This window comes from Microtus ochrogaster, chromosome 5 (assembly GCF_000317375.1).
Source record: "Microtus ochrogaster isolate Prairie Vole_2 chromosome 5, MicOch1.0, whole genome shotgun sequence".
Lineage (NCBI taxonomy): Eukaryota > Metazoa > Chordata > Mammalia > Rodentia > Cricetidae > Microtus > Microtus ochrogaster.
This window is the reverse complement of record NC_022012.1, coordinates 75,702,036-75,715,659: the sequence shown is the minus strand read 5'-3', so window position 1 is coordinate 75,715,659 and position 13,624 is coordinate 75,702,036. Positions and strand designations below refer to the sequence as shown.

General features: G+C 53.5%; 1 protein-coding gene across 2 annotated transcripts in view; it reads right to left on the bottom strand.

Annotated features, from left to right (window-relative positions):
• The window catches only part of Smad6 (SMAD family member 6), a 72,502-nt gene extending 65,092 nt beyond the window's left edge, over positions 1 to 7,410 (bottom strand). Inside the window, exons 1-2 of one of the 2 annotated variants that reach the window (XM_026778962.1) lie at positions 7,366 to 7,410; positions 5,581 to 6,913 (exon numbers count right to left, since the gene is read on the bottom strand). In XM_026778962.1, the coding sequence (XP_026634763.1) occupies positions 5,581 to 6,403 (823 nt within the window). In that variant the 5' untranslated portion in view covers positions 6,404 to 6,913; positions 7,366 to 7,410. Of the gene's footprint in view, positions 1 to 5,580; positions 6,914 to 7,000; positions 7,175 to 7,365 lie in introns of those variants that run through there. The other variant, XM_013346466.2, reaches the window with a different exon arrangement.
• Positions 7,411 to 13,624: the final 6,214 nt, after the last annotated feature.

Below are 13,624 nucleotides of genomic sequence, written 5' to 3'. Positions count from 1 at the left end.
GTGCAGTAGGAACTCAGTGTTCTTTTAATGTTTCCAGGCAAAGACAAAAGAGTGGGAGAAAGGATCTGAGAGTCTAAGGGACCTACCAGTGACCTCAAACCGGACACAGGGAGGAAGACTATACACTTTGAGTTAGAGTTCGAACTCATCCTCAGCCCCAGAGGCCAGACCTGAGAGAGGTCCAGTAGGCCAGCATGGACAGGTCTGGAGCTCCGTGGGAGAGAGGACTGAGTCTGGGGAGTGGAAGTGACTCCCTGGGAAACTGGCTGTGGAGTCAGAACCAGAGCCATGTCTGGTGCCCACCCTCTGTTACAGCCCCTGAAACACAGGGCATGGCTAGACATCTGCCCTCACACCGGTCTCCAGCAACAGAAGTAGTAGCTAGAGTGTAAGGAGCAACTGTTACCAATCCCAACCTTCCCCACCCAACACCTCTTTCTCTGAGTTATTTTATACAGTATCTCATTTAGCCCAGGCTGGCCCTGAATTCAGTATAAACCAAGAATGACCCTGAACTACTAATCCTCTTGTCTCTACCTCCTGAACACACTGCAGGCATATCCCTGGCCACCCCCGGGTTCCTTACAGGGACTCTGAAATGATCATCCTGTTTCCCCTTCTGAAGTACCCACTACCCACAGTCACACCTGGGGAGAGGTTCCTAGCATCGTCAGTGAGACAGAAAGAAAACAGATGTCAGGACTGCAGACATGCAGCCAGAGAAAGACAGCTAAGCTTCTGGAAGGGACTTAGTCTAACCACAGATCCTTCTAGAAAGTAAAAAGTATAAGACTTATAGTAGCCAGCCCAGAATACAGAGCTCTAGCATGTCAAAGGTCAAAAGCTGTGGGAGGCTTGGCCAAACTCAAGGTCTCAATGCATAGCTCAAGCTAGCCTCCATCAGGCATCCTCCTGCCTCTGCCTCCTGTGCACTGGGATTGGGATGACAGGCCTGCACCACCAAGGAAGCTCTCAACTCCTTTGTTATTGATGAGGCACCTCACATCCAGTCGGTAAAGGACTGCCCAAGGCCATGCTGGAAGGCAGCTACATAAGTCATCCCTGTCACTGTTAGAAACCAACACCAGATAATCTTAAATGGGGAGGGAAAGAGGCGGACTCAAAGATCACAAGACTCACCCTTTTAAAGTATGCAGTCTAGTTATTTGGGGGTACATTCAAAGAGTTGCATGACCATCACCATGATATAACCATAGGAGATCTTCAGCATTACAGAAACAAAAAACCCCACCTATCCTCATTAGCAGTCACTTCCTATATTCCAACCCTAAACCCCAGGCAACCACTAATCCACCCTTTGTCTCTACGGATTTGCCTAGTTTGGAAGTCTCATGTTCATAAGATCATACACTATATGGCCTTTTGTGTCTGCACAGTGTTCTCCAGGCCCATCCATGCCTTGGCATGTGTGAGCACTTCACTTTTTTTTACGGCTGGATGGTATTCTATTGTGCGGCTCCATCACACTTTGTCTATCCATTCACCGCTAATGGACATTTGGGTTGGTTCCACATTTCGCTGTTATGAATGATGTGCTGTGAACAATGCCAATAATTCTTACCTGTCGCTCCCTCTCTCCTCCTACACAGCCTCCAGGATTTAGGAGAATGGACCCATAGGACACTTTTCAGGCAGGCTAGGTGAGCCCTCCACTGGGTAAAGACACAGGATCAGAGAGAATCTTCAAGTTGACCCCTAGCTCTCCACCCACTGTCTAGAAGATGTTCTAGCCCTTGTTAAGAGTTATACTGATTAACCAGGCAGTGGTGGTGTGCACCTTTAATCCCAGCACCTGGGAGACAGAGGCAGGTGGATCTCAATGCGATCGAGGACAGCATGGTCTACAGAAATAGTTCCAGGACAGCTAGGGCTGTTACTCAGAGCAACCCTGTCTCGAAAAACTAAAATAAATAAATAAGATTTATATTGATTTGGAAATTTACACACTGTAAACTCTAATGGAGCCTTTCCAGTCTCTACAGGAACCCCCGATCCTGTAGAAAGACCTTGATCTGGTCATGATCAAGAGAAAAAGATAAAGACATCAGAAGCTCCAAGCCCCTCAGACCTCCAGCACAGAGGCATGGACTAGAATAATCTCCCCCTAACTTCCTCCAAAAATTGAGTAGTCAGCCAGGAGCCAACAGTGCAGTCCAGCCCCCCTCTGGTCAGCCCTCAGGGGCTACCTAGCCTTCTGGGATCTATGCCTTCATCTCAGGCCAGAAGGAGGCTCACAGCCTCGATCGGAGCCTAGCGGGAGTTTCCATGTGACATTACTTTCCACCCATCTTTGTAGGGCAGCTCTGCTGTAGGACAAGCCCACATGCTTGCCTGGGCCTCCGACTTTTTTCCCCTCCCAAGAAATGACAGGCAGGCGGGCGTGGAGGGGGCCTTCTGGGTGCCTGTTTCTTCTTCCCTCAGAACCTAAAGGCTCCAACCCCAAGCCTCAGGATCGGGAGGACAGAAAAGGAGCTCCTGGCGCTTTAAGGCCGAAGGAGCCTAACTGCCCAGATTCCCCCAGCAGCCAGATAAACAGCGCAGCCGGCTGGCGCCAGCAAGAGGCAAACTGGGCATTATCACTGCTTCCTCACCTCCAAGAGAGGAGCGGGGAGCCGACAGACAGGCCGAGGGGCCGCGAGGGGGCGGGGTGGGGCCGGGAAGCCCAACTTGAAATTGATCTCATTTCAAAGGGATAATGCCAGGCCAAATAAAAGGAAAAACTTTCTGGCCCATTCTAATTCCTCCAGGCCTGGCCTGGGAACCCTGTGTTTTCCTAGGCAGCCTCCTCCAGCCCTTTAGAAGTTCTCTCTCTCTTTCCCGGGCACAATTTGGATAATAGTAATTTACTGAATATAATTACAGAAAGAAAAAAAAAGTAGGGAAGCAAAGAGCAGGAGATTCATTCCAGAGTTAATGGATACTTGCAGGAGAAAGGAACTCTATAAACAGGTCAGAGCTGTGATTAAGGTATTTCTCCACATTTCCGTCCACATAGGCACCCACCAAGCTTCAGCGCTGCCTTTTACCCTAAACAGAAAGGCCCAGGAAAGACAGCTCCCAGAGGCCCCAGACTGTCACGCACTGAGCCTGGTACTTGGGGCAAGGCCTCTGTGCAGGACACCAGTTTCTAAGACAAAACCCAGGGGGCCTAGAACCTGCCTGGAACCTCTTCACCTCAGTTCTGGCTAACCCAGAACTTTACATATGGGAGGAGGCCAGGGCCATCAACTTCCCAGGCTCAGAACAGAAGGGGGACCATACTTCCCACGTGTCTTCACACTGGGAATCCTTGAGGGTGGAGGCCGGGCGCGAATGACTGGTGCTGGGTCATGCACTTTACTCTAGTTGTGTGCGCGAACAGACAGTCTGTCTGTCTGCCTGCCTGCTTGCCCCATGCCCCAGCCCTCTTCCCTGAGCTGGAAAGTTGGGAGGAGCGGTCTCCTTATCAGGACGCGCTCGGCTGAACCCCTGCTATGTGCCCGCCCATTTCGAGGAGCCAGGCTGGCGGCCAGCCCCGGGGGCGGAGTGCGCAGCAAAGGGCTTCCCCAGTCCCCAGTCTCAGGGAAAGCGAGAGGGTCAACCGGGCTTACTGGAAACTCTTGCTTCTTTCCCACAACCACAGTCCTCAAAGGTGCCCCCAGCTGGATGACTAGAGCCTTCCCTAGGTTCGGGTTAGCAGAGGCAGGGAACAGATTCATCTTGCATATCCCCCACACTCCCGACCAGGGGAAGGTGCCTCATGGGGGAAGTGGGGAATTAGGTTCCAATACTCAGTACAGTTGAAAATGTCTCTAGAGCCTTCCCACACGTACACACTCATCCAAGGTCACTGTACAGAGCCTAGGTCCCTATTCTATAGTTCATCAGGCCCCTCTCAGCTTCCCCCTGGCCAAGCAGGGCCAATTCTTAGGGCAAAGAGCAGGAACTAAGTGGGGTTCGATCCTAAGGCCTCCTGCTTTTTGCTCCTCCTTATCCGGTCCACCCACCTGAGCTAGCCCTCCTTAGGTCCACCCCCTCCTCTGAGGCTGCTCCAGGTTAAAGGCGTGGCACTCCCAGAGGTGATCCAGTTACAGGCACACCCACAGCCCTCCCGGTGGCTCAGACCACTGACCTAGCCCCACCCCCTCACCTCCTTCCCACTTCTTCCCACCTCCCAGGAGGATTTCTTGACAGCATGAATCTCTCAATCTCTCTCTCTCCCCCCCCCCCCCCCCGTTTCCCCCCACACAAAGTACCTGATACAGTGTAAAGGCTCAGCAAACTTGTTAATACTTCGATTTAGCCACAGGGGGAAGAAATCCATTAGGTATGGCCTTAAGGAAGAATATAGTGAGCCCCACCATCCATCTCCTACTAGGAAAAAAACTGAGAGGAGGCAATACCAGCACAAATAGGGTCCTTCCCCCAGAGACAGAAACTGCAGTTTCCTCCAGGGGAAGCTGTCAGTTAGCCTCCAGGCACAGAAAGCCACAACTACCCAAAGTCTCTACACTGAGCCTGGAAGGACAGACCATGAGGGACCATGAGGGACACACGTCAGGAATCACAATAACAGGAGGGCCACTTTCTTTCTCTTCATGACACTAGGCCCTCATCTATACACAGGGGAGAAGCCAAGCTTCCTGAACTCATGTTTTCTTTCCACACTGAGTCAGGAAGACCTGAGAACTGACCAGAGCTGGTAACTACCTGTCCCATTCTCCCCAGCAAAAACTCCGATGCCTTGAATGTGTTCAACTATACCTAAAATGAGTGTTTCTCATGGTACAAAAAAAGTGTGTGTGTGTGTGTGTGTGTGTGTGTGTGTGTGTGTAAGCTCCAGGCCCATCAGGGGCCTTCATCTGTCCTCACCTCTGCTCCTGCACCTGAGCCTGCCTAGGTAAGCAAGGGTGTGCGTAAGATCCCAGGAGAACAAAGGGGCTAGTAACAAAAGAGCTAGAAGCCTCTGACTCATGCCGTAGGACCCTAACTCTAGAGGGAAGCTGAAAGCAAGAATTATAAGCGCTATAACGATGAAGGAGCCTGGCGGTCTACCCCCAAAGGATGTTGGAAACAAGAGAGACTGCCCTGCAGAATCTGGGCTCAGAGCATAGAAAGGAACAAGTAAAACATTTTGCAAACACTTTTCACGCTAGGCACGATTTGCCCGCAAACAATTTCACAGTCATATCTACCTAGATGCAGAAAAGCACGGACGGGGTACAGGAATACGCACACAAATGCTAGAAGCTGGCAACCAACTGGGGTGAATCCCTCCTAAACGGGAGATGTCGCCTATTCCTTTGGCCTCTCCATGGCTTGCTATTCCGTTTCACAAAGCTGCAATCTTCTTTAAGTCCCAGAAGCTGGATATAGAAAACCCGAACATGCCCTTTTCTAAATTTGCTGGCGCTACAAGTGAAGTTACCATTTGAAGTTGCAGACACCTACCCCTCAGCTTTCCTCAACCCACTGCAGGCTCCCAGTACCAGGGAGTATCCCGAGAGCATCCACAAAGAGGTGGCAAAGGATCAGAAGATGAAGGCGTAGGTCGAGGCGACCCCGTGCGCGCGCGCTCACCTGGCCCGCAGAGCCGGCTGAAGTGGTAGGGGTTGCAACACACCGTGGGCCCGTCAGCGGCGGCGGCGAAGCTGTGGCAGCCGCACAGGGGTTTCAGCTCCACTGCGTGCTGCAGGTCTGGCCAGCGAAAGAGGCGGCCGAGCAGCAGCTGCGGTGGCGCGGGCTGGCCGCCCAGATGGAGATCCGCGCGCGGCACCAGCACACAACCGCCCGGCACGCCGCCGCGGGACTCCACCGCCTCCAGCAGTGTGTCCAGCGAACGCTCCTTGAGTCGCTTGAGCAGCGAGTACGTGACCGTCTTGAGCTCCTGCTCCAGAAGCAGCAGCCTCGAGCGGGCTTCACGACTCCGAGGCCCGCCACCCTCCTCAGGCTCCAGAGACTGCCCGGCTTGGGGATCGCCGGCGTCCCGGGGCGCGCCCGCAGCGTCCCGCTCGGAGAAGAGACAGCAAGTCACCGTCTCGCAGTCACTCTCAGGCAGCCAGCTTGGGCCTCCAGGCTCCGCCACATCCAGCAGGGAGCCCTCAGCTCCGACCCCCGGCTCCGATACCGGCCTCGGGGGACCCCCAGTGCGCCGGCGCCTGCCCGCGATTGGGGCGCCTCGCGGTCCCACCGCGTCCCGGGGCCGCCGCGGGGCTACCGAGCGGACTTCAGAGCGGCCGCAGCCTCCGCCCTCTCGTGCCCGCGGGGCAGGCTCAGCTCGGCTGCCCAGGCTCCCATCCTCGTCGCCACCACCGCCGCCGCCGCCGCTGCCTTCCTCCCGATCAGGGACCACACGACTTCGCCAAAGTCGCCGCACCAGCCCCGAGCGTTTAGACCTGAACATACGATATCCTTTGGCGCCTGGGGTGGTGGGAGGGGAGGCGGTCTCCGGTTACTAGGGGTCCGTTCCCTCAACGAGGCGCCGGCTGCGCGGGCCGCAGCCCCACATGAAGCTCTGCCGCGGGGCGCCGTGCAGACCGTGCACAGCCTGTCGTCGAAGGGGCACCGCAGGGCTGCAACATGAGGGAGCTCGCGCCGGGCCGGGCCGGGAACACGCGCGCGCCGAGCCGCAGTCCGCGCGGGACCAGCGGGCTACATGGACCGCGGTGGGCCGGGACTGCTCAACTCCAGCCGCCCTGGAGCCTTAGGGGAGTCGCGGGTGAAGCGATGCTAGAAACACCCCGCATGGGCCGGCGAGCCTTCAAAAGTTGCGCGGCTGGTACACGAGCACAAAGCGCTTGCGTCGTACCCCCAAATGTGTCTGCACAACTCTGCCTTCAAGAGCCAAGTGCTGCGCTGCATGGGCTTTCCCTGCAGGATCCGAAACTCAGGCTTGTGGATAACTCCCAGATCCCTGCAATGAAATAAAGTAAAATAAAAATAAAAGCAAAGCAAGAAAAAGATCCCAAACAAAACCCCAAATGTTTGGATTTGCACGCACGAAAAGCAACTCCGTCTCAGGTCCCGGGCGCTCGGTGCACTTGGGGCAAATCTCTCCTGAACGCGAGTGTCAACACATGAGTGGAAGCCGTAAAAAAATCCCAAGAGCTGCTAGGAATCCTTAATTAAAAATGCAATCCACCGAGGCAGAGGTCGCAGCCCGCCCCACGCTGCGCTGGGTCGCTCCGGGCGCCGCGGCTGCCGAGGTCGCCCCCCCTCCCCCCTCCACCAAAGTGCCTCCCGGTGGCCCCGCGGTCCCAGCGAGGTTTGGCGAGGCAGCGCCCGGCGGCTCTTTCTCTGGGCTCGGCTCCCTCGCTCGCTCCCCCACTCGGCGCCCTCTCTCTTTTTTGTTCTCCTCAAACGCACACTGAGGGCCCCCGGAGGAGCGCCGCGGAGTCATTGGCTGCCTCCCATCATATGCCAGTCTAGACACTTTGGCGGCTCCGCGGCGCTGATTGTTGCGCAAACAAGGTTTCAAGTTTCTTAACTCTTAAAGGAGAACACGTCCCATTGCTGAGCCCGAGGCTCCGAGGGGGCTGGTTCCCGGGGCGGGACGAACCCAGGCCCCCGCCCCTCTCCCGCCCCAGCACCCCCGCCCCCAGGCTTACAGCGCCCGCGACTCGCTCTCTAGCTCACGTCGCGCCTTGGGCATGGATACGAGCGATCCCGCACACGCGCAAGCAAACACACACACACCCTGCTACCCAGCTCTGCTCGGTGAACCCAGAGCGACCCGGACTCCAAGGCGGCCCTTTGCCTCTCCCTGGCTTGTGCACAAACTTGCAAACACTCATTGCACTTTAGAGTCGGTCCAAACCCCCAGCCTCAGCGCGGGCTAATAAAAATGGGCGTGTGTGCGCGTCTTCCTGCCCTGCGTCTCTGGGGAACTAGGAGGGCGGCAGAGAAGTTGGGGTAGCGGGATCTTCTGTGACCCACGAAGGCTCCACGTACCTCCTCCTCAAAACTAGGGGTCTCACTACAGGCTACAAGGGGGCAGAGAACACTTAGACCGAGGGAGCTCAAGGAGAGCCGGAGGTGGGGACTTGGACTGGGTGGGGTAGAGGCAGGAGTGCGCTTGCTCTTGGAAGTCTCCTTTCGGTCGCCTAGGCTATCCCGCCAGGCTGCCTGGCGTCCCAGGGCCCCCTCAAGGCCGGGCGCTTCCTTTTCCCTTCTTGGATTTACTTTCTGCCCCTTCGAGAGGGATGTGGATGAAGGGGCGTGCTTTCCCCAGCTATGTTCCACTATGAAAACAGGGGCAAGTTGGGGGACAGACTTGCGGGGCCTGGCACGGGAAGGGTTAAGGCCGCTCCTGCCCTGGAGCCGGCGCGGCGGGGTACCTCCTCGGGCGTGCTAGCTAGTCCGAGGGTGGCAAAAGTTCAAGCTTGTAAAGTCCGGATTGGTCCCGCGCGGAGGGGAAAAAAGGCCTGGTTCCCCCTCCCCCTCCCGGGCGTGGCGCCGATTGGCTCAGCCGCGGGGCCGGCCCCGCCCTCCCCTGGCGAGCCGCGGCCCCACCCCCGGCGCAGCGCCACGCCCCCTTCCGGGCAGGAGTGGGGCCGGGAGCTCAATGAAAGAAATTCCGCTACTCTCATTGGCTTAGAGCTGGACGCCGCTCCCTGAGGGAGGCGGGGTGCAGTGGATGGGGCGCGGACTTGTGATCCCCCCCTCCTATTAGGATACCCCTGAAATGGGCTGGTGTCGTGACCACGGCGTGCAAGCCCAGAGCCAGGTCTGGGTGTGCACTGGGGGAGGGGGGGGAAGGGCCTTGCTTGCAAGCCTTACCTGGAGTCAGGTACTCTTGTGCTGCGAGGGCCGATTGTCTCGCCCACCCCTTACTGTTTTGACCAAGGTGAAATCGGAAGAGTCCTGACCACTGTTTCTTTTTTAAGCATGCTGGAGATGATGTTTGCCTCACGGAGCGAAGATTATAGAAAATAATGCTTACTAATAAAGGTACACAACCCAAGTGGACCAGCAGCATCCACACGAACTTGCCTTGTGGTCTGACTCTTTCTCATCCATGAAATTGGTGGCTCGTGAAATACAAAGAAAGCCCTATAGGATTGTGCACGCCCATTAGCTCCAGCACTTAGGAGGTGGATCAGGAGTTCAGGACTGTCCTGGTCTACACATTGAACTGGAAGCCAGCCTGGGGTTGCATAAGAGCCTGTCTCCAAAAGTCCCCCCAAAATAAAATAATAAATATAAAAAGAAATCAAGTATGTTTCTTTCTTTTTTTTTTTTATTTTTTCGAGACAGGGTTTCTCCGTAGCTTTTGGTTCCTGTCCTGGAACTAGCTCTTGTAGACCAGGCTGGCCTCGAACTCAGAGAGATCCGCCTGCCTCTGCCTCCCAAGTGCTAGGATTAAAGGTATGCGCCACCACCGCCCAGATCCAAGTATGTTTCTTTTACAAAGATATTTGTTGCCTTGACTTCAGGTTACAAGAATAATGACATGTGCTTTGAGCACTTTACCCGGTAACAGAAGTTTCAAGCCTAGCCAGCATGTATTCACCTACATCTCACGGCCTTTTATTTTCTCTTTGTGCAGATAAGGAAACTGAGGCACGGTAGGGTTGGATACTTTCAAGAGTTTCCACACCCCCAGCCCTGGAGAAGTATATGAGCTGAGGCTTTTGACTCTCCTGCCCCTTCCTCCTAGCACAAACATCTCTTCCTACAATGTCCTTGAGGTATACCAGGCCAGGAGAGACTAAACTAGGACTTCAAGAAGCCTGCTACCTCAAACCAGGGACTAGAGAGATGGCTTATTACTAAAGTGCTTGCCATGATGGCCTAAATTTGGATGCCCACTGGTCTATGTAAAAAACCAGGCACAGCGGTGCTGGTCTGCCGCCCAGACGTGGGGAGATTCGGGCAGAGGCAGATATCTGGAGCTCTCTGACCAGCCAGCCTGGCTGAATGGATGAGTCTAGCTTCAGTGACAGATCCTGTCTCAAAGAAATAAGGAGAGGCATCAAGAAGACACCCAGTGTCAACCTCTGGTCTCACACATGTACACCCACAACACATATACCGTAAACACACACTAAATAAATGATCAAATAAAGGAATAAGTAAGAGGGCTGCTAACATAAGCAAAATTTAGCTTCTTGGCACTTACTCAGTGGGAGATGTAGCATGGGGACAGTGCCTAGGAATGACCCCCCTCACTGCAACCAGAGTCTAGTAGCCTGAGTTCAGGACCAATGCTACGGTACTTCTTCACTTGATAAGTGTGGGTCATCTATCCGCTATAAAGTGGGAATAGAATCACAGTAGGGGCAGCTGCCAACATTAAGTGAGAAGAAGCCTTAGATCTGCACTCTGCTGAAGGCCTGCTCCTACTCAGGACCCATCCAACTTAGTGGTTGGCACACCTTGTAGCCACTAGAGGGTGTGTGCAGTGGGGCGCAGCTGCGCAGGCCTGTGGAGCTGCAGCTCTGACCTCCACCCAACTAAACTGCCAGGATTCCCTGGGATGAAGGGAAAAGGGAGGGAAGGAGGAAGGCAAGATCCCAGCTGCCCATCCTCAAGGTCCTGCAGCCACAGGAAGTCACCCAGGAAGAGGTGACTCTGAGCCCTTGATTTACCTGTCTCCTCCATCCTTCCTCTCTGCTCGGAGCACTCCACGTGTCTGCACTTCAGTACTGTCCCACAGCACAGTTCCATGTTCTCTCTTCTGAGACAAAGCCTACAAGGGCAGAGATGGGCAACTTGTCAGGCTAGACCACCCTCATCAGCTTGGATCAGAATAAGGATGCTGGGAACCCTCCTATCTGAGAGGGCACTTGCCTCACTTCTCCTGACCCCCAAACACTCAGTCTCTGTGGGGCAGCTGAGTTAAAAATCCCCCACTTCACTGAACTCTCCATCCTCCTAGGAATCCTCCTCTCCCATCCTCCTGACAGTACAAGGAAGGTCTTGTTCTTTCTTCCTAGACTCTTTTAAATTGCCACAAACACAGAGGTTAGACTATTTGTTTCTGATCATATAGCCAGTAGGTGGCAGAATCGAAACCAGGTAAGTATCTCCTTTAGAGTATACCTGGTTCTAAAAAAAAAATTGGTCTTTTGCCCTTGGGAAGTTTCCACACTAACTGGTGAGGAACGAGGCATGAGACAGCAGAAATCACAAAAGCTGGAGCTTGCTTTCTGGGTGGTGGGAAGGAATCGGGATGTAGGGAGCACAGTTTACAAAGAAGTCATCACAAAGCCTGGCCACCTCTTGCCATAACTAAATGGATTAACCAGAAGACTCATCCTAACCCCTGCACAGAGACTGATGCAAATGCCCAGATCCTGCCTATTAACTCTATGGAGAACAATTATACATTCTAATCTTACAGAACAACCATAGGGCCAACTGGCTAAGCAGAGTAGGCAAATCTACTTGCCAGCATAACCCCAAGTGGAAGAGCTGGGGCACACTTGAAAGTGATAGAGAGTCCTCTGAAACTCTGATACATGTTCTCCAGACTCTCCCTTGCGGGGACAATGCCCATATACTCTAATGGAATTTTGGGTTCACTGGTATTTGTTGAGCTCTGCTGGGCCCCTGTCCTCTTCTCAGAGCTGGGGAACCTTCAACAAGCAAATTCCAGAGATCACGGAATCTGGTGGGAAGAGACAGACCACCACAAAGCAAGCACGGTGCTCAGAGTACTGGAAACAGACACCAAGGTCTAAGTAAAAGAAAGAAGGGGAAAGAGAGAGGAGGTAAGTGAGGGAAGGCTTCATTGGGAAGGTGACATCGGAATGAGGGAATGAGGTTTTATTGATGACATAATGAAATTGAAGTCTTTGTGGTGACATTGAAATCATAGTGGTAGTTGGTGGAGGGGGCTTTCTATCATATTGTCTGCTTGCAAAAAGCTATAGGGATGGATAGCAACGAGCACAAGGGCCCTGAGGCAGGTGCATGCTTGGGATGCATGTGTTTAGAACATTCCAGGACCTTCACAGAGGTAAAGAGGTTAGAGAAATACTGGGGGCAGATGTGGGCTGATGCAGGCCATTTCTGGGTCTTTGGCTTGTATTCTAAGTCAGTTGGAAGACACCGAAGGTTCTGAGCAAGGGGGAGGCAAAACTTGCTTTCTAAGTTATACCGTTGACTTGCAGTGTTAGGGACCAATGCTGGGTCCTGTGCATGCTAGTCAAGTGTTCTACAGTTTAACTGACTTTCAGGCCGATCTTCTGTTTCGGTAGGTTCCCTCTAACTGCATGTGGAGAATAGCCTATGGACCAGGCCAGTGCAGGAGCCTGGGAGGAGGCCTTGCAGGTAGCAACCAGATCAGCCGCAGCTGGGACCAGAGTGGAGGCAGTGGAGGAAGGGGAGCAGTAGACAAGGCTGAGACACACATATCTAGGCTCTTCTGTCACATGTTGGGTGACTTTGAACTTGGTTTTTTTGTTTGTTTGTTTTGGTTTTTGTAGTTTTTTTGAGACAGGATCTCTGTGTAGTTTTGGAGCCTGTCCTGGAACTCACTCTTTAGACCAGGATGGCCTCAAACTCACAGAGATCCACCTGCTTCTGCTTCCCAAGTGCTGGGACTAAAGGTGTGCACCACCATGCCCAGCTCCATAGCCCTCTTGAATCACTTGCTAGTGTTATTCTAACCACCCCAGGCCTCCTGCACCAGGGAGGTGCAGGCAGGGTAGACTAATGGGTTAGAGACTGGGCCACAGTGTCCAGCTGACCTAGACAGGAAATCCAATTTTTCTACCAGATGACTGACTACAGATAGACCACCTGAGTCCTCCCCAACTCCTCTTCCTCCTCCTTGTTTTTTGGGGGGAGGTATTTTGTAGTGGTGGTGGTAGTCATGAAGGTGAATTGAATGCAGATTGAATCTAGGGCCCCATGCTTTTGAGGTGAACATACCACAGCTGAGCTACCTTCCAAATTTTTCTTTTGCACTGCACAATTCTTTCTTCTTCTCCTTTTCTTCTTCTTCTTCTCCTCCCTGAGAATGGGTCTTGCTACAAGGCCCAGATTGGCCTAGAACTCAGTCAGTAACCCAGGTTATCCTAAAACTTGCAATCCTCCTGCCTCCACCTCCTCCCCCCGCCAGCACTGGAGTTACAGGCTTGTCCTATCACTTCTAGTTTATGAAGATCTGAGACTTAGATGGCTGTGACATTAGAAGGTGGTTTGGAATATCAAAGTTCACTGCTGAGAGGCCAGAGAGAAGGCTCATTCTGAAAAAGACTTGCCTTGCGAGCATGGGGAGCTGAGCTCAATTCCCAAAATGCACAGTAAAAAAGATGGGTATGGTGGCTGGATAGATGGCGCCATGGTTAAAAGCAATGGCTGCTCTTCCAGAGGGCCTGAGTTCAGTTCTCGGCACCCACATCAGGCAGCTCACAACCACTTGTAACCCCAGCTTCAGGGGATCCAGAGTCCGTGGCCTCTTCAGGAACCTGTACTCATGGACATATACCCACATAAAAAATACATACACAGCCAGGCAGTGGTGGCACATACCTGTAATCCCAGCACCAGGAAGGCAGGAGTTCAAGGTCTACAGGACAAGCTCCAGGACAGCCAGGAGAGTTACACAGAGAAATCCAGTCTCAGGGAAAGAAAGAAAGAAAGAAAGAAAGAAAGAAAGAAAGAAAGAAAGAAA